At 37.5% G+C, this 21369-nt stretch overlaps 1 protein-coding gene across 3 annotated transcripts in view; it reads left to right on the plus strand.

The window, feature by feature from the left end:
* BIRC6 (baculoviral IAP repeat containing 6) overlaps positions 1-21369 on the plus strand; it is a 177673-nt gene that overhangs the window by 103497 nt on the left and 52807 nt on the right. For all 3 annotated transcript variants that reach the window (XM_058021451.1, XM_058021452.1, XM_058021450.1), the window contains exons 58-64: positions 1379-1510; positions 3809-3976; positions 7045-7218; positions 11331-11527; positions 13672-13972; positions 16629-16846; positions 19519-19683. In XM_058021451.1, the coding sequence (XP_057877434.1) occupies positions 1379-1510; positions 3809-3976; positions 7045-7218; positions 11331-11527; positions 13672-13972; positions 16629-16846; positions 19519-19683 (1355 nt within the window). The remainder of the gene's footprint in view (positions 1-1378; positions 1511-3808; positions 3977-7044; positions 7219-11330; positions 11528-13671; positions 13973-16628; positions 16847-19518; positions 19684-21369) is intronic.

The raw sequence follows: 21369 nt of genomic DNA on the forward strand, positions 1-21369 counted from the left end.
CCTGGATGAGTACCAGTTGTTTTGTAGTTCATGCACCTTAGACTTGAGTTACTGCTGGAGTCAGAAAAACTGAACAACAAATCTGGATTTCACCTGGGTAGTTAAAATACCCTTGCTTAACCTTCTTTAATAATTTTATTAATGACCTTTAAATTCCTCAGCAGTAAGTGGACATTGAGTCCATGGGACAAAACTAGAGCAACTCAGAAATTCAATAATAATAATAGTAGTAGTAATAATAATGAAAGTTTTTTAAAAGCCAAAACTATACACAGTCCCAAAGATACTTTTGTATGTGTGTATATATGTATACACACACGTTTGTATGTATACACACAGATCTGTGCATAGAGAGAGTGTATGTGTGTGAATGTTGAGTCCTAAGTGGCAGTAGTTTCACACTCTGTATCTCTTTTTAGTAGTGTTGTCTAATACAGACATAACTAATGTTTTCAAGCACAAATCATAATATATTTCCAGGCAGCCAAATCACATCCCTTTCAGCACCTCACCCACTGGTGACACACAGTTAAAGGTAGCTGCATGTTACTTCTGGGTCTTGAGTCTGGTTGTACCTTAAAGCTGCTGTGACTATGTGGAAACAACTCAGAAACAATTAGAGAATTACTTAGCCATTTTGGTGCCAGTGTTGTACTACACAGGGTATGAAATTGTCCATTGTCACCAATCATCAGTGATTTAATAAGTTAGATTAGATTTAATAATGTACTGATAGTTGTGATCTGTGCTAGTGATTGAACCAAAATGGTCGAACTGCAGTAATCCAATATTCTCTTAAACAGCTCAAGATTTGGTTGTGTAGTGTACTTCTGGCATCTTCCAGTTTTCTCTTCCAAAGGAAGAGAATTTGCCAGTTCTGAAATTGGATCAGTATGTAACAAGAAATATCCAGACCCAAATACAAGATCATGTTTAAATAAGTCTGCAGCCATCCTTGAAAAAAAAAAGTTTTGATATTTCTTTTTTTGTTGGATTTTTTTTTCCTTTTTTTTGTTGTCAAGATTTTTTGTGGGTTTTTTCGTTTGTTGGGTTTGGGTTTGGCTAGAGATTTTTTTGCTTAATCTCATTTTTGGTTGATTGCAGTGGTTTAGTGTTTTTTAAGGTGAAAACACTTGACTCATCAAGTAATGACTTTAAACTTACACATTTAAATTGTCAGAGAACAGAGTTTTTGGGTATTTGCTGTAATACCTTAATAGGTAAAAACGTACTATTGCTGCCTGTGTTGGAGCTCTGAAATGCTACAGTAGTTGAGAATAGCCTTGTTAACAGCTTAGAAACTAATAAAATCAACTTAGTATCTTGAAATGCTTTTCTTTCCTCTCTTTTTGTCCTTATCCCTTCCATTCCCATACAGATACGCCTAGTATTACAGCTAAGCTAATTAATGAACAGAAGGAAGATAAAGAAAAGAAGAATTATGAGGAGAAAGAAAAAGTTAAAGCAGAAAATGGATTTCAGGACAATTACAGCGTTGTTGTTGCTTCTGGTATGTCTTTTTCTTCTATCTTTTATAAAATGGATCTTTCTGGCGTTCAAAGTGTGTTGGGGGAAGAAAATATCTACCAATAATTAACTTTATATCTAGTGATGGTTAGAAATATCATAGCAGCTGGTACTACAGTTGTAATGTAACTGACTGTTAGGCAAGAAAGATTGGTTCCTGGTGAAACAGCTGCCTCTAGTAGATTATACTGTGACAAATTTTTCAATTCTATGTACACCTAAATATATGTGTCAGGGATATCTCCGTGGATGCTGTTGCTAGGGTATTTTGCAGCATTTTTTAAAGACACCTGGAGCTTGGAGGGTATTATTGCTTCTGCTTTTTGCAGTAGCTGGTACAACAGGGTTTAGTCACCTCTCTTCTGAAAATATGCTTTGGAAATAAAAGGTGTCCACATATTTTGCATAACAGCTAATGGTACTCTACTAAAAACTGTCAAATGGAGATTTTGGCATAAACCCACGTTATTCCACTTGGAAACAACTAATACTGGAGTTTGTTTCAAAGCATTCAGTTTATAAAAACTATTGAGCCAAACCTTCAGAAGCCTCTCATGTAAGCCCTTTTTCTTACAAAAATGCAAACCTTTTGTTCGAGCATATAGGTTGAACATAGTAATTTTGCAGTGGTACACAAATGTTCCAATTCAGATGATGGCTGTTGAAGTCATTAGTCTTTCAGTTTGATGTTGATTAATGAACTTCAAACTACTCCTTTCCTATCTAGCTTTCTGCCAGTATTGAGGTACCTCGAGTTCATTCACACTTCATGAAGCATAAAGCAGAGATGCTGATTTCCTCTGACTTTTGGCACCAATATTTCTTAAGCTTTTTATTTCAGGTTTTTAGATGTACATATAACTTAACACAAAGGCTGAACAGGGCTGCGGTTTCACTGAACTTGGTGTGCATTTAAAGCAACATAGCTATGTTAATTACAGCATCTTTATCTGATAAAATAGTTACAGTAGGTGCCACTTAAGTTAAACATGTTTTAGTAGTATCTAAAATATTAATAGGTCTAAGGAAAGGGTTAAAACACAAAAAATCTAGAAAGAAACAAAAATACTAAGCAAAGTTGAAGATAGGGCATAGCACAGTCAGCCATGTCATTCCAGTTACATCGCTCATCCTACTGCATGATATAGCTCATTCTCTATTAAAAAGAAGCAGATTTCAGGTTTTTTTCTGATATTTCCAATTTTCTCCAATTTAGTAAGAGTTTAAATGTAAACTTATTTAATTTGGATTTGTTTTACTGCCTGTTTGTCAAATATTTTCTTCTTTTGTGATAATTTTTCATATATTCTGAGGGTTTTGTAGTGTCCTCAGAATCTCAAGAAATTGAAAGTATTTACGTTTTTACCTATGGGTAAAATTAGTACAGGGAAAAGATGATATTTGTAGCCTGATCTTCCTGAAGCAAGCTAGTGTAGTGTACTGAGATTATTGGACAATGTGTTGTACATTAGAGCTGCTTCTAATGATCAGCTGAAATCAGAGTGTATTACAGCATTTGAAGTGTAGATCTTGTTAGTTTTGTGGCAGCTCTTGCTCAATGATGAGTTAGTAACTGTCTGTCTTTGTCTGTTGACCTGATGGCTTTTTACCTCTGTCACCTGAACAGAAGGATACATGATTGCAGTATAATTTTGCTGTACCTTAAGTCACCTTAAGCTGTCCTAAGATAAGGCAGTCTTGCTGTGTAGTAACAGTAAGCTCTTCTGTAGCTAGTCTACCTCCTGATTTTCATGCAGTGCTTACTTCAAATATTTTGGGGTCAGGGAACTTGGAAAGTGCATATAAAGACACCTTTCATCACATGTGGTACTGTCAGTACTGCAGCTAAAGTCACCTTTGTAGGCCAGACAAGGGGTTATTAGCTATAATCTGTGCTGAAATGTCTGTCAGTTTGGAAAAATTGGCCTTTCTTGCCTTCAGGTGAAAAGACAGCCTAAAAACATTTTGCTCTAGGGCCTATTGTGAGACACTCTTCAATGACAGCAGAATCAGAATAGCTTTTGCTTTTTTTTTGCATGACATCATCTAGTTATGGTTTGGTTTATGTTTGGGGCTTAAGAGAATGCACAGTCTTTTCACTAAAAATACTGGGATTATATCTAAATATGTTTTATACAAAAATGTTGTTCTGGTATTTTATTAGCCAGTGATGTAAAATTTGTGTATTTTTCTATCATTGAAGGTTTTGAGTATGTTGTATCTTGGCAAACTGAAGGTATGAAATAATAGAACAACTTGAAATTTTTTACTTCTGTACTAGGTTTGAAATCTCAGTCAAAAAGAGCTGTTTCGTCCACCCCTCCACGCCCACCATCGAGGCGAGGAAGAGTGATGGCAGATAAAGTTGGTACTTCTTCCTCAGGAGGAGAATCTTCCAGCAAGACCATTAGTGTTCCAGTCTTTCATCTGTACCATAAACTACTACCAGGTAACTTTAATAATACATTTTACGTATCAAAATTATGGTCTTTTCAGTGGCTGATACATCATCAGGAAGTTGTTACAATGGTAATGGGCATTAGCATCTTGGAAGTGTGGAGCTGGTAAACAGCTTTCAACTGGAAATCATTGCAACATCAGCAACTGCAGCATTGTAGCATCATAGCAGCTCAAAAAAAAGTGGCAATTATATTGATCTCCCTTGAAGTTTAGTATCTTATTCCTAAGAAAACTCTCAAAACACTTTCACTCACAAATGAAAGCAGGGTGGGTTTGAAAGGTGACATCATAGGTTTTCTTCCACATACAAGGCAGAACTGAACTGGTACCAATGCCCTATTACTCCAGGTTCTAAGTGGGCAACCATCTCACTCTCTTTGCTCTCTGAAGGGTTGATTTGCCAGTTCAGGAATATTCTTGAATTCCATAACATTTGTGTTTTAAAAACACAGCATGTCCTGAGCAGTTGGTCATGTTCCATGTATATCAGATGTGGTATAGCAAGATTGGCAATCTCTCTTTTTCAAGAAGAAATTGTAGTGACTTAGATCAGGAATAAAAGACAGAACCATGAGTGAAACGCTTCATTATTATGCAGAACAGCTTCTTGTCTGGATCCAGCTAATGGAATTAAGGGGTTAACTTCTGATGAAAGTCATTTTCACTCAAAAATCCCTAAATTTGAGACTTACTATCCAATTACCAGCTTTGAGGCTATCCTCTGGCAATTATTAGCAGGATAGTATACTTGGATTAAAATATCTAAAATTGATGAGTGTCCTGGTTCAGGGCAAATTTGGGAGAGAACCCCCAAAGGGGCTCCTCTAGAAAAGCAGATTCAATTGGCCCCTCCCCCAGCTGGTTCTGAAAGAAATACCTCCTTGGAGAAAAGTGGAAGAAAACCTGTTTATTAAACAATAAAACCTAAACAATATTAAACAATAAAAACCCTTGCTGCTCCAAAAGAGATGACAAACTGAGAAGTCCCCTCCCTGGGTTGCAGTTCATCTCACTCAGTCTCTGATTAGTCCCTCCAGTGCTGGAAATGCCGTGGCCCAGGCCTGGCCTGGTGGGCCACAGGTGTGGGCTGCTGGTGCTCTTCTGGTGCTCAGGCCTGAGCAGCTTTAAACAGATCCAAAGAAAAGGAAAAAAAAACCACAGTCCAGGGAACTTCTTTGCCTCAGCTACCTAAAACTAACTTAAACAAAGGAGAGCTCTGTCCTGCTGTCTGTCCATCTGCAGACAACACAGCCAGGAGCAGGAATGTGGAGGAGTGAGTGCAGTGTCTGAAAACAAACTGTGCGCTTCTTCTCTCCCCCCTTCACTCTTAGAACAAGTCTTAAAGGTGCAGAACTTATTCTCCAGCATAAACAGAACAGACAACTGGGGATAAAAGCATCGGGGATAAAAGCATCATATAGTCGAGCGAGGACAATGAGCAGAACCTGGTGGGATGAGTCCAGTGATTGGTGTGCCATGACGGATGGTTACAGGCTCTTCTGGAGAGTGGGCAGATCAGGCACAGCATTGCCAGGCAAGGGAGGGGGTTGTCCCACTCTGCTCAGGGCCAGCCTCACCTCAGGTACTGGGGGCAGTTTAGGGTAACACAATATAAGAAGGACTTAAAGCTATTAACAATAGTTCAGAAGAGGGCAATGAAGAGAGTGAAAGGCCTTGAGGGGAAGCTGTATGAGGGATGCCTGAGGTCACTTGTTCAGCCTGGAGAAGAGGAGACTGAGGGGAGACCTCGTTGCAGTCAGCTTTCTCATGAGGGAAGGAGGGGAGGGGCAGGCACAGATCTCTTTTCTAGTGACTGGTAACCAGTGACAGGACCCAAGAGAATGGCCTGAAGTTGTGTCAGGGGAGGTTTAGGTTGGATATTAGGAAAAGGATCTTCCCTCAGAGGGTGGTTGGGCACTGGATCAGCTCCCCAGGGAAGTGGTCACAGCCCCAAGCCTGATGGTTCAAGAAGCACCTGGAAAGTGCTCTCAGGCACATGTGGTAACTCTTGGGGCTGTCCTGTGTAGGGCCAAGAGTTGGGCTTTGATCCTTGTGAGTCTCTTCCAACTCAAGATAATCTGTGATACTGCTGTTTTGGAGATGAGATCAAAACCCAGTGCCTATTTTCAGTATGTAGCTGGTAAATGTTGACTGTCTTGCAATGGTCATGTAAACCTTTCTTTATTTGTGATCTGGTCGTGTCTTGCAAGGCATTTTGAGTTTTTGCTTTTCTTAAAACATAATCCTCAATTGAAGAAATGGATTGTTACTAAGAAACTCTTAGATGTTGTTTTACATGATTAAGTGCAATCACGATGAAATGGACATGCTATTATATGATCCAACTCTAAAATATTTAATGTGTAAATCTACTTGTTTTCAGACAAAATTTTTCAGCCTTCAGATTAGCTTGTAATTTCAGGCAAGAACATATTTGCAATCAACAAAGTGGCCAAAACTTGAATTAGAGTAATCAGTTTGGACTGTATTGCATGTGCATTTCAAGTCTACATTACTGTGGAGAAAAGTGATCCTGGCAGTGCCCTTCTTTTTTTTTTTTCCTGCTGTCTTGACACAGGAGTAGTGAGCTAGGCTTGGGATTAGTACGCCTGATAAAGAATTGCTAGTTTCTTTGTTTTCCACTTTTTTCAATACCACCTGTTTTACCTTCTGGTCGCAGACACCTCTCTGCTCCCACAGTTCAGTGGTGCTGCATAGGTGGTGTTTAATAGTGGGAGGCAGCCAGTACCCACTTAAAATGCACATCAAATTACAGCCTTGGCCATTTCTTAAATGTGCCAAGTGTTTGTGCTCTCAGCACAGGGCTGTCTTAGGGAATGCTGGCATAGATCTGTTTGATGATGGGCTCCAAACTGATGGGGCCCCCTTTCCCAAGAGAACAAATGGTAAAATTTAGGCCTTAGTTTGGAGCCCAAACTAAGGTGATATTTAGTCTACTTGGTTTTTGTGGTGCAAGTAATGAACAGCACCTGGATATGTATGTAAAAGTAACCCAGTCAGAATTTTCCTCTCTGACTTGATGCCTTTGTTGTCTAGGTCAGCCATTACCAGCTGAAATGACACTTGCCCAGCTTCTGACTCTGCTGTATGACCGCAAACTCCCTCAAGGATACCGATCCATAGACTTGACAGTTAAACTTGGTTCCAAAGTAATCTCAGATCCAAGCTTATCAAAAACAGACTCATTTAAACGTCTTCACACAGAAAAAGGTGAGTGTTCTTACTTTTTTGATAAAAATGTTTTATCAAAAAATGTTTTTATTTTGGACAAAAACTATTTTGATTTTCTTGATAAGAAACAGCAGTTTTTTGCATTTTCTTGGATGATTTTCCTGAGCTATTCTTTTCCAGATAAGAGCTAAACTTTGTGATAAAGTACTAATTCATTCCCTGCCTAAATTGTATCTATGAAATGCTCCAATATGGTTTCTCTGATTTCACTTTTCTTTTTTCATTGTAATATTGTATGTGATACAATTGTGATTGTATAGATACAGTATATTTTATTTCTTGACATGTATATCAGTTCTCTCTAGTAAGTAAGTCTAAGTGTTTGTGCTGGTAACCAGGGCAGCTGGAGGAATGTCCTGGGTCCCGACAGTACCTTAAAAAAAGTGTCATAACTCCAGTAATACAGGAGCTGTTGGAAACTATATGAGTTAGAGAAGCCTGTGAATTTTTTTTTTTATTGAGCTATCTTATGTACCAAATGCTGCTTTGAAAAGGAGGTTTCTCTCAAGCCATCTAAGCAGATCTTATAACTCCAAATTTTAAAAGCATTTAACAGTTTCTAATATGATGTATTTATTGATAATACTTCTGCCAATTGTTTGCTATCTACTTGCTGGGGAAGGGGAAAGGAGAAGATCTATCTCAGGAGTCTGTTCTGAAATATTTTTATATAATTCCTTTAGGCAAGACTTAGGGAAATGGGACTTTGAAATTAAGCTAATTGTAATCTGCTGATTATCAGCCTGCTGACACTCATGGAATTCCAAAATTAATCATTCGGTTCTTTTCAGACAGAGGCTTGTTTTAAAACCTGTTCACTTGATAGTCTGTTTCTAGAAGAGATAAGAAACAGAAGTGTTGAAAAACAATTATCATTTTCTTGATATCTGGTCTGAAATAAGCATTTCGTTATTCTGTGCAGTGCTTGGCTATACATATCTCTCACACTATTAAGAGATAGATCTTTTTTAAATAATACTTTGGTTTACTTATGCTCTTTATTTAAATTCTAAACATACAGTAAATATTTTACTATTTGAATAAAACTCAAATCATTAGAGAAGGTTCAGTTTAGTAGTAAAGTTATGTGAAGACATAAAGGTCCTCTGAACTTAATAAATTAAGTTATTGGGCACTTTTCTGTTTAAATTTGAGCTTGTCATTACAAATCCATTGATCTGCGATGATATACAGCAAAATGTTACTTATATTCACAATCACCACTCAGCAATAATGAAGGTCAGAGCTACTGCTTTTTCTTACCTAGTGTGTAATATCTAGAGAAATCATTCTTACATTTCAGTGCTCCTTTACTTGCTACTTAAAGCAGACCGCAGGGTTTTGACCCCTGGATAGATTTTTGACCTACTGGATAGATTTTATGGGTTCACATGGTGTCTCTAGTTCTACATTTCCTATTACTTGAGGAAGAGTGTCATTTATTAACATTTTTTTCTGCCTGCTTCAATGCCTTTTTTGAGATCAGCAGTTTTCCGCAGTGAAGTGCATGACTTCTCTGAAAACTTGGAAAATGCTCCTGGAGGTGAAATGGTTTCAGTTGGATTATAAGAAAATTAACTGAAGCAAGGACTTGAAAAGCATACTTAAGTGTAACTCCTTGAGTGAATATTGAAGATGTTACTGTGTTTGCACTCACAATGAAAGGATCTTCCTGTAGCTTTACTCACTTAGAACTTACTTTTCAAGTGTCTTTTGCAGAGAAGCAGTTTTCCATGCTTTATCAATATCTCTGTGTTTATATTTTCTTGTTGTCTTCCTTTGGGAAGGCTTACAGCTTTTTACACTGCAAAACAGAGGGGTGAGGTTTTTGGTCAAAATCTTTGTTTTAAAACCATCACTATGAAGGATATCTTGCATTTCCTGCAGTCTGATCAATTCATGCCACTGCAAGCAATTGAATTGCAAATCCTGTTCGGCCTAGTGAGGTGGAATCCTCCACATGTCTGGTGGAAGGCAGTTCCTTGCTGATACCAGCAAGTTTGTGACACCCTCACCCACTGTCTGTGGGGAAAAGGAGCATTTCCACAGAGGTGTCAGCCTGTGTCCTTTAGAAGAGTGGACATCAAAGCTGTATGTACTGAAAGTGTTATGATTGGACATTTTCTTACAGGGATTATCCTGCTTTGCAGGTGTCTGTGACCTTTTCTTAGTCTGTCTATGAAAGACTTCTTCAGACAGACAGACTTTTCATAGTCTGTGTTTTTGAAGTAGAATGAATTGATGTACATATTCCTACATGTCCTTGATTTAAGCTTATTAAATCTTACACTTTGATCATGTTATTCCAAAGCAGAGTGATCCTCCCACAGTATATCAGTGATGTCCTTGTAACACGGTGCTTCTTGCATGTTTTAAAGTTGAGATTTATGACGGGGAAAAACCTGCTGTTTCTTATTCCCTTTCAAATTAGGAAGAAACAGTTTTAAAAGGTGAAGTATCTGTTAAAAGATACAGTGTCTTCTGTTTAAATGTTTTTTCACAAGAATTTTATTTTGGTAACTGCACAAGTTATTCATTAATGTACTTCCGTGTTTTTACAAGTATATAGTAAATAATAGCATGTGTGCTATATATTTGGAGTATAACTGAGGATTATGATGAGTGTCAGAATGTTCACAGTGAAGAGATACTGAGACCACTTGCTCTCTCCTGCCTTTTGATGTGGCTGTATTGTAAAGACGTGGACGACCCCTGCATTACATTGCTTAAAAATATAATCTGCAAAACAGATTTTTGGATTAAATATACAGAATATTCACTGAAATTTGCCTGTGGCAATTAGCAAAGAGGGCTGATGTTTAGCAATAAGGAATTGTGGTAGGGTTTTGTATATTCTGTATGTAGTTGTGTGTGTTAGTGCATAGAATGTTCATTTTTTGTCTGTTGTACAAGATATTAGGGTGCTTAGTCATAAACTGGGAGGATGGAGGTTAGTAGAAAGTCAGAAATCCAGATCATGATCTTTTTTCATGAGGAAGAGTAGAATTAAATCTCATGGCTTTTACAGAGGGTCTTTTTGACACCTCACAGAGAGGACATGTGAAAAGCAAAACAGATTAAGATTCAAGGTTATCTTTCCTTTCTTCAGCTATAAACTCTTTATTGGAGAATAAAAACCCTACACGTCTAGATGAAAGAGTGTTAAAAAATGTCATAACTCCAAAATTAGCAAAGTCTTGAAGGCATAGATCAAATTCTTATAAAATATGAAATTCTAATGTTAGCCATGTGTAAATAATGCTGAGTTTGACATGGATCTGCTGTCATTGGCAAAAGGCACTGTCAGGACCCAGGAAATTCCTCTGGCTGCCCTGGGTGATTCGAGACCCTGGCAAGGCTCAGAGACCTTGGCACGGAGTCAAAAACACCTGTGCCTTTGATTTTAGCCCATGAAAAAATTACCAACTTTGTGTGAAGTTTAAAAGCCACAAGAGTTTGAGTAGAATGATAGTTAATTTGTCACAGGGTGAAAAAGCAGAATTTTGGGGTTTTAGAATGGGGGTTCAAAAAGCAAAATGGAGGAATCTGGGTGTGTCCTGTCCTCCTTCTCCTTCTTCTTGTCTTCCATCTTCTGCTGTGATGGTGGCACTTCTGGATTGGTTTAGAGTAGAGACAGACTGTCTAACATAGGTGATAGGTATTGGAAAATTATTGTAAATAAAGTACACGTAGTTCTTAGTATAAAAAGATAACACCGCCCTGAGGGCGGTCAGTGTGCCACAAACCGAGCTGCCAGGCAGATCTCAGCAGGTCAGAGAAAGAATGTAATAGATAAGGAAAAATAAACAACCTTGAAAAGCAGAACTGACGAATCTCGACGACTTCTTCAGTCGCGGGGCTGGGAAAAAAGACTTTGTGATACCTCGGGGGTCATCTCAACCATAGAAACCCGAGAAGGCACCACTAACACGTTTATTTTCTTTTGTTATTCTTGTATTAATTTCAGGTTCTTGGCTCAGTCTTTGCTTGAGAAGGAATCAGTACTTTTGAAAACCACTTTTAAATGAGGACAAAGAAATACAGACAGTGTTGATGATATATATTAATTTCTTTTATGTTTGTTTTTGTAGAGCATGCAGATTTACTGGGACCTTGCCCTGAAGATGAAGCCATCAGTCCTGGGGATGAATGTATGGATGCAGTTCTAGATGAATCACTTCTTGAAACCTGTCCCATTCAGTCTCCACTGCAAGTTTTTGCTGGCATGGGTGGATTGGCTCTTATTGCAGAGAGACTCCCTATGCTTTACCCTGACGTAATTCAGCAAGTGAGTAGAAAAAAATAAGTGTCGGAAAACATGCTGAGAGTATTTTGTTTGTTTGTCTGAGGACAGTATTTTCCTTGTCTTTCCCTATAGTTCAGTTTAACTTCTCAGTTATTTGGGGAAGATACTTTAAAAGAGGCAAGTGGATAACTCCACAGCCCTGTCCAGCTGTACATGTGCTTCCCTGTCCATATCACAGACTGCCTGAGTAGCTGTGGCCTTGTTGGGACCAAGGCAAGCTGCTTCTGTTAGTTTAAAATATCTTGGAGGGTGCAGTAAAATAAAGTTACTGATGTAGGCATACTTGTTTATCACTTAGTTGTTCCTGCAAGTGTACCCTCATAGATGTTTTTATGGTTAAGTGAAATTCAGTTCTCAAAGATGATATAATTTTATTATTATAAATAACAGTATCATCTTAATTATATTAATATTAAGAAATAATAGATATTATTTGTATACTTATAATTCCTCTGGATGCACATTTTGCAAGTGTCAGTAGTGGCATTAGTGTGGAATTACTCCTTTGGCTGCTGTTTTAAGTACACACTGCTAAAAAGGGAAGAAATAACCTGTGAGTTATTCAGATTCTATTTGACAATATTTTTGAAGCTTTTGGCTGATACTCCTAACAGAAAATAGTATTTATTCCCTTTGAAACTGAATTAATCATGAATTAAGGGTATCATACTAAGGATATGAATTAAGAGTACATTATTCAGTATCTTGACTGTAAGATTATGGCAACCATAGGAACCCTGTAGTGAGACTGGATAATTAATATGCATCCTTTGTAAATAGTTCTACAAAGGCCTTAGAGGTCTAGTACCAATGCATTTCAAAAATTACAAGTTGAAGAAGTATTTACATACACAGTTACTGTGTTATGAATTCCAAGAGGGATAATGTGTACTCTGTATTGAAGAAAACTGATATGTGGAATTCTGCAAGACATGAAAAGTAAGTTATGACCATGAGAAACTTCATTCCTTTTTTCCTTCTTTTTCTATAGTCCTAGGAAGTTACTGTCTTTTCACAATATCTTAGCTTGAGATATATGTTTAGATTCAAATACTGAATAAGAATTCTGCAAACCATAAAAAAATTAAAATACAGTAATACCAAACAGACTGTTCAGCATGAAAACTGATGATTTCTCCAGACCCTTAATTCTTTAATTTTATTTTAATATTTCTTCAAGTCACTGGAGAAATGTGAACATAATTGGAATAAATGCAGTAAAACATGACTCTGACTTCAAATTAGGAATTTGGTATTCTGAATAATTTCTGTAAAGGCTTTTCATATTCATCTTTTCCAGTTTATATCAGTCTGGTAATAAAATTCTAAAGAAGTACTAAAATTCTAAATATGATCAAATCAGTTTATCTGAATAGCATGAAAGCTTGACACCTCTGTGACGTTGAATTATGAGAGGGACCTCAGTGTCATAATTTCATTTGAATTGTTTGATTGTGTCTTGGGGCACTGTACAGCTACTACCCCCTTAAACTCTGACTTTATAATGCTTGACTGGACTGTCCTCTGGTCATAGAACAGACTGTTCTGTTACAGTATAATAGTAATAAAGCCTTCCAAATCAATCAGAAGTTCAAAAGGCTCATTGCTACGAAAGGCTCATTGCTACAAGTTGCTACAAAACTGCTAAGATACCTGAAGTTATTCTTTGCTTTTAAAGGCGATGAAAATTATTAGTTTTTCTTCTTTTTGCAATTGTAACTAAAAACTAAATACTTGTGGTCACAGTGTTTAATGTTAAAAATAAAGGGCCATTTCTTATTTAACAGTATAGTACATAAATGAATATTTACCTCAGAGTCATTTGTGTGTCTTACACCTCTGTGTTTAAGCAGCACACTTTAACTGAGGATTTTAGGTTGCCAAAATACGTTTGCTTGCTTGTGTAGGCACAACGTTGTAGCACTGTATTGAAAATGCAACAAGTATGCCCTTTTAAGCCATTTGGCATGATCCCTGTATCTGCAAATGGTGGAGTAATTCACGTGACTTCTTTTTTGTGTCCTACATTAAGATTGCATGTCTTTTACATCCTTTGTAAAATAGAATTTTTGTTTAGGGCGTTTAACTGAATGACTGCTAAATTTTTGTTGTTTCTGTTGGTTAAGGTGAGCACTCCAGTGGTTACGTCAGCCACACAAGAAAAACAGAAGGACAGTGATCAGTTTGAATGGGTTACCATTGAACAATCAGGGGAATTGGTGTATGAAGCACCAGAAACAATTGCTGCAGAGCCTCCACCGATCAAGTCCACAGTCCAGACAATGTCTCCCATACCTGCACATTCTCTGGCTGCCTTTGGTTTATTTCTCCGTCTCCCGGGCTATGCTGAGGTGCTGCTAAAAGAACGGAAACATGCTCAGTGTCTGTTGAGATTGGTGTTGGGAGTTACAGATGATGGTGAAGGAAGTATGTGCTGTAATTATTACCTTTCTTTGTAGACCACAGATAGATCATTTTACTTTAATTTATTTGCACTGTATTTCTTTTATCAGGAAGTTAGCATTGGTTTGTGAAGAAGCATGTTGCAGGCATCTTTGATTAACTGTTGCCTCTAATAAATTCTCTCTGGCAAAATTTTATCACAATCATCAGTATTCAGAAGTTCTCATCTCATGTCAGAGTAATTGTAAAATAAGCACTGATAAAACCTACAATGACATTGTCAAGATAACTGCATTCAGACAGAATGTTCTGAGTAGCTGGAAATGCTCAACTAATTGTGCAAACATCCTATAATTCTGCAACCAAATGTAGAATAATGTGGATAAGAGCAAAGCTACAACAAATGTAGAGTAAACCATTGAATAATGTTTTAGAAAAGGAGAGTAAGATCTAAAGATTTTGGTGATTAAACTGCCTAAACAGAAGCTCTGCCTTGATGGTGTGAGTTCACAGGGAGAAATGGGATGTTCTTCAAAGAATAAACAGACAAGCCAGGAGAAAAATTTCTTGTCAGTGTCTTTGCAAATGAGCCTGGAATTCTGCATGCAGTTAAAATATTTGTGTTTCTTACTGTTTTGAAAAACTACAAGTGTGTCTGAAATGTGTTTTCATATATTGAAGGCATTTGCTTTCACTGGGTATTGCATAGTGGTGCACTTGAGCAGTGTCAGGTTTACAGCTGCACTTCATGATCTCAGGGGTCTTTTTCAACCTGCAAAATTCTGTGATTATGACTTTGAAGAGTGCTGGTTTTTCTAGGCTGCAATCATCAGAAGTAAGTCTCTATTTAGCACTCTAAATAGAGTGGTAGAGTGGTGCGACATGGACCTTGTAAGACCAGCTGGAAAACCAAGCATCTCATGTGCTCTCCCTTCTGCTTGTCTTTTTATTTCACTGGTATTTAGGGGCAGGACAGTAGACAAGAATAAACTGGGCAATAAAAATTCAATCTAGCTGTTTACACTCACCTAATCTGAGTGGTAAATAACTGAAGAACTGTATGCAGTTTCTAGAGCAGTCTCAGTGCCTTGCTACTGCAGGCAATTTTGCTATCTTTTCTTTTTTTTTAATAAAGAGACATTTAGAATTTGGGTTGCTTGCTTTTTTTGTAGTAGTGTAGGTGTGTGTGCAGCCACTGCTGCTATTGGAATACCATTCCAGAACATAATTTTCTTCATGGATGGGGTTGCTTTAATTTTCTGCCTACGTTTATTCGTATGCAGTTAGTGGCCAGCAGCTCTTATTTCTCCAGTGCATTTGTTGACAGGAATTACATTCCCTTGTAGCCTTAGTTTTAGCTGGACTAAACAGCCAATTTCTCTTTTCCCTTAGCCAAACATCTGAATTCAACTCTACAAAATGTGGATTCAGTTGTACACGGTAATCCACATTAGTTTTCTGTATCAACTAGTAATAAACTTCCTTTTTTGTTAGAAATGCAGCTTTTTACACATGTAGAATCTCATTACTTTCTTGCATAATATGAAGAGCTGCAATTATAAATCTATGGCTTATAGATTGCAGTTGTCTGCAAAGATAAACTGTGCAAATGTTTTGATTTTCTCTTTTTTCATTTGGCTGTGCCTGCAGTTATGAAATTCTATCAGATAGGCGTATTTTTCAGAAGTTTTTGATTTTATTTATGAAGATCCCGGTCAGATGACTTTTGATTCCTTCTTGTTACTGTCTTTGCAAAGAGTACCAGACAGATGTGAATTTACACATGTGTATGTGTGTAGATACATGTACACACAAATATGGACATTTGTTTAAATCTCTTGATGATGATACAGCTGATAAACTCTTAAGAGGGAGAAAATAAAATATTTAAAATAGGAAGCAAACTTCTGGACAGAGTTGGCTATTTTAAAGTATTTTCACTGTTCGAAGCATCTCCAGTTGTCAGTTGTCTCTATATAAGCACTGGGGAAGGAATGTGAAATGTATTGTTAAATACAAGAAAAAAATTGAGACAGTTTCCCATATCTCAGTGTGTTGCATTAATAGGTCGCTCCGTTATTTGAAATGTGGCTTTTAAAAGAAAACTTTTGCTCATAATGCAAAGGGGTTAAAAATTTTAAGGAATTGTAGTACAAAATTCATACATGCAACTCATCTAATTAGAATTATGTTAGTATTTCACCATGGGTTCAACTTCAGTAGCAGCTTGGTTTGTGTCAGTGCATTAATTCATAGTTTGGACACATGAATACAGAAGAGAATCCAACATATTATAAACTACTGCTGCTTGTCAGCTGAGCTGCTCTTAGCTGATCACATGCATTCTTTATCTTGCTGTATTTGCTAGGATTAAAAATATATATGTATTTTAAAAAATTAATCCAAACCAGTTTTCTCCCTGGAAATGGCAAATCAAATTTTTAAAATTTGATGCTTTTCCAAATCTATGAATAAAATAAAGAAACATTCTTTCTTCTACACTCTCCTCATAATGAATTTTTTCTTGGAAGAGAAACATAGTAATGGATAGCTTTACTGTATGTGAATGCTTGAGTCCTTAGTAGATTTCTATATGTTCATAAAGTATTGCAGAGATTAATAGACTTTATTGAACTATTGAAAGAAAACATGGGTTTGATGTTTTCCTTCTCCAACCTAGGTCATATCCTGCAGTCTCCTTCAGCGAACGTGCTCCCGACGCTGCCGTTCCACGTGTTGCGCAGTCTGTTCAGCAGCACCCCGCTGACCACCGATGACGGAGTGCTGCTCCGGAGGATGGCGCTGGAGATCGGCGCCATCCATCTCATCCTGGCCTGTCTCTCTGCCCTGAGCCACCACGCACCTCGAGTGCCCAACTCCAGTCCCAACCAGGCAGAGGTAAGCTTACCAGCACAGCAGGTACCAGCCACAAGTACTAAGAGTTTGAATTAAAAAGAGAAAATCATCTCGTCGCTTTCATTGTAGCCTCATTTTTGCAGACTTTAAAAATAATTGTGAAGTACTTGATTAGGTAATTGTCCCTGCATGTTGCAAACAAACATAGTAATCATAAAAGTAGAGAATGAAGGCTTGTCTTGAGGCATTAAGGTGTAATCAGTTTCTTTCACAAGACCTTATTTTTCAGGGCAGGAAAGGCATAATGGTCAATGGATGGTGGTTCCTTAATACCCATTAGATAGCATGACCTCATTACCTTGTTTAGCCTTCATCATCTTGTCACAGACACATTTTATGAAAAATCCTTTTGCTAGATGTTTTTTTCCTGAGGAAAAAAAATGCTGAGAGGCCTCAGGAACAAAATGTAAGCAATAATTGTCTGCTGCTGTGGAATGCAACAGGTGCATCTTTGATTGGTCTCATGTGGTTGTTTTTAATTAATGGCCAGTCACATTCCAGCTGTCTCAGACTGTCTGGTCAGTCACAAGATTTTATTTCCATTCCTTTCCTTTCAAGCCTTCTGATGAAATCTTTTCTTCTATTCTTCTAGTATAGTTTTAATATAATATATACTTCATGAAATAATAATTCAGCCTTCTGAAACATGGAGTCAAGATTCTTGTCTCTTCCCTCGTCCTGGGACCCCTGTGAACACCACCACAATCATCTAAACTCCTGGTTACAAATTATTACCTTTCAAATGCTTCACAAATATAAATGACTTGTGAAAATTAATGGAATAATGCAGTGATTTTTGTTACAATCTTCGTACTAACATTTAAATGAGATCTAAAGACAAAAATTTTCCATCATATTCAAGATCACAAATTAATCTCGAAAATTTGACTTTTTTCAAGGCATTTCCCATGTTATACCACCCTCTATTCAGAATATGTATATTCTGATTTTAGGACTGTAAGTTACCATTTCTGCATAATGTACCAATTGTCTGTAAAAGTATTAAAAAAACCCACATTAATGACTTCCCCTCTTTAACATTGTTTTGGTAGAAGCTTGCATGAAACAGTGGTGGCTTAATATGGATTAGTACTTGCAAAATATAGGGCTGTCCATATTTTAGCAGCTCTGATACTGATGAAGGGTTGAGCAAGCAAGAGATGAAGCTGTGCCTGAGAATAATTCACCTTAATGGCTAATCAAATTCAAGGGGAAGCTGAGAGATTCTACTTCTAATGGAGTATCAGGCTGCTGACACATTAACACCTTAGCATTTTTGCATGTTTGGAGGGAAAGGGCAACCATTAATTCTTATTTCTGCTTCAGTGCTACCATGACCCTTTCAATAGCTTGCTTTCTCATAATTCATATCTATCAAGTGATAGATAGTAACTTGAATCTAGGGATCCATCAGGCCTGCACTGAGACTTGTATTTCTGGGGCCAGGCTCTCCCTTAAGTGCTTTAATTCAGTGCTCATGACAGTCCTCTTGAGTGTTGAAGGCACAACATGTTCATGAGTAATGTCTATGTGAAAATAACCACACAGCTCTTTCATCGCCAAGACACATTGCATTCCCAGTGTAAAAGATTATCCAAGACTACTGCCAGTATGATACTTCACAGGTGATAATTTCTTTTACCATTGCAGTCTGTTGATATATAATTTCTTTTCTTTCATACACAATCTTTAATAAAGTCACTGAAGAAGAAGTGAACAGAAAATGAAACTTTTTGGAGCCATAAAACAAATGCTGCATGATGTGGTTTCCAGCTAATTGTGACCAAGTAATGAAAGCAGCAAGTTACTTCTTTAGGATGCTAAATATGCAAATAGGAAAACATCAGTTAAAAATTGCTTATCAGAGTTTTTTCTGCATCCTTTTCACCAATGACCTGCTAAAATTAAAAAAATTATTGTAAATACTTTCACGCTACTTCATGAGGGTAAGCATTGTAATATTGGAGTTATGTTACTGAAATCACTGAGGCAGACCATTGGTCAAAACTGTTTTAGCTGTTACCAAGCACTGTTGGAAAAATGTGCTCTTAGAAAATTTTAAGGAAGACTGACTTCCTTGCTCTTAGGGAGGAGGTAATTTGTATTTTAGTGACACGGAGATCATGTGTCAGAGCTATATGTGTAACTTACTCCTCTTCTTTTGGAGCATTTATTTATTCAAAATCAGTAAATACTTGAGCATCTTAATATTTCAGTTCTGGTCTCTTGATAACATTTCCACTCCCATCCCCTTCATCTCATTGTGTTACTAGGCTTGATTAAGTTCTAAACAGCAATAATTACAGAGCTGTGATGTTTAGAATGATATTGATTAAGTAGCATTCTAATATTTCTCATCATTTAAGCAGTGCTAGTATCTTAAAAGAGAATAATAAAGGGCTTACAGTACTGGTCAAATGGAAGAACTACTTTCAACAGTCTACTGCTGACCTTTACCAGAGCTCCATATGTGTGGCAGTCTTTCCTATGGAAAGCTTTGATTTTCACTGGATCCTGATGATATCTTTAGAAAGTTAATAAACTGGGATTACATTCTTTTGCATAGCAAAGGCTTTTTAAAGATAACGTGACTAAGATTAAATCATTAAATAATTGTGATTTTTTTTTTTTTTTTTTTTTTTTTTTTACTTTAGCCACAGGTGTCAAGTACACACAATACTGCATCAACAGAAGAGCAGCAGTTGTACTGGGCTAAGGGTACAGGATTTGGAACAGGCTCTACAGCTTCAGGATGGGATGTTGAACAAGCCTTGACTAAGCAAAGACTAGAAGAAGAGCATGTGACCTGCCTTCTACAGGTGTGTCATTATAAATTATGATTAATGAGAAGCACTTAAAGCATGGATAATAAAACTGGAGTTTTTTCCGTCACAGATTAGAGTAATTACAATATTTTGGGCAAAAATTATTTGCAAACAACTGTCTTATTGGAAAATTATATAGATCATATTTTGAGCAAGGCTATTTTCAGATGTCACCAGGCTGCTGCATAGAAGACCTGGGTATGAGTTCTGAAGAGAAAGTGGATGAGGAGGTGTTCCAGTGCTTTCATCTTGAGCTGTCACACACCTCTGTCAAGAGCACTGCACACAGTCAAAACTAAAGACTGTCCATTGAAGGAGAAGGATATGGCAGTAGGCATTTTGTTCTGTGTGCCAGACAGTGTTACGTATATAATTTCTTGCATACTTTTCACTCTGCTTTAAGGAAGTGCTCATAGTTGATATTGGTGTCCATGAATGTGTTATGCCAATATAACAAAGTCTCACTCATACATATTAGGAAATCTTGAGTATGTCAATTACATGACAAAAGTAGTTCTTCAATAAACATCTAGATCTTAGTAAAATTTTGATGTCTTCTAATACCTAAGGAGAAGAAGATCGTGCATAATCAGGCTTTGCAGTCCATTATGAAATCCAGCCAATTCCTGTTATCTTGGATGTGTAGGGAGTATGAGATTGTATCTAGTCATCAGAAGTTTAATTCAGTTGAAAAGCATTAGCTAACCTGCTGGGCTTAGAGCGCGAAAGAGTTGAAACTTTGAAAATGCCCACACCCCGATGAAGATACCATTTTGATGATCAGTTGTTATAGACACTATAGATTACATGGCACAATCATCATATCCCTTGTAAAAGTACAAGTAAAATCTGAAAACATTTTTCTATGCAAGAAAGAGGAAAATTGCCTAAATTGCTGTCAGCAAAGCTTCCACGCAGTACTCTGTATTCTGCCAGGGAGAGGTTTCACTATTAATGTGATAAGTCATGAAGTAAGGAGGCATTTGCTGAGGGCACCCAGCAGGTGAAGGAAGTAGCATTTTTGCTGAACATGTCAGTCAGTTGTACAGCAGACTTTCCTTAGTCCCTACTCTAGAAAGGTTTAGAGAAATTCTGTTGTACAGAGTGATAATGAGATGCTGCAGCAAAATGCCATGGGTAAGGGGGTTAAAACAAACCCCCAGGGTGAATGAAAGAAAAGAGGCTGAAAAGGTGAATAGAGTCCCTGGGAATTCAAGCTATACAGCCTGTCAGCCTCATAGTTACTTAGTTTGAGAGTACAGCTGCACAAATCAGAGCTATGGAAACACTTAAATCTACAACATCCAGTAAGGGCCTGTGAACTCAGCCACAGCTACCCTTGGGGCAGGCAGGTGTGCAGTCAAGAGGTGCCTTCCCACCATTGCCAAGGGGAAGGCTGCTCTTTGTTTACTCTGGTAAGAGCTGTGCTCATGAGTAGTTGTTCCTCCAGGTAACTGTTGTGCTCACCATAACTTACTGTTCCATCTGTAAACCCTGAAGTCCCATCCCAAAGGAAGTTACAAAAATACCTGAAGCATTTGCAGTTGAAAAAAAGAAAAGTCCTACTGCTAGTTGGTGTACTTGGTGTTCTAAAGTGAAAGGGACTGGTCAGCTGCAGGTCTCAGTGGTCTGAGCTGGCAAACTCTTGCTTTGAGGAACTTCAGCAGGTTTGTCAAAATT

The sequence above is a fragment of the Melospiza georgiana genome, chromosome 3, assembly GCF_028018845.1.
Source record: "Melospiza georgiana isolate bMelGeo1 chromosome 3, bMelGeo1.pri, whole genome shotgun sequence".
Classification (NCBI taxonomy): domain Eukaryota; kingdom Metazoa; phylum Chordata; class Aves; order Passeriformes; family Passerellidae; genus Melospiza; species Melospiza georgiana.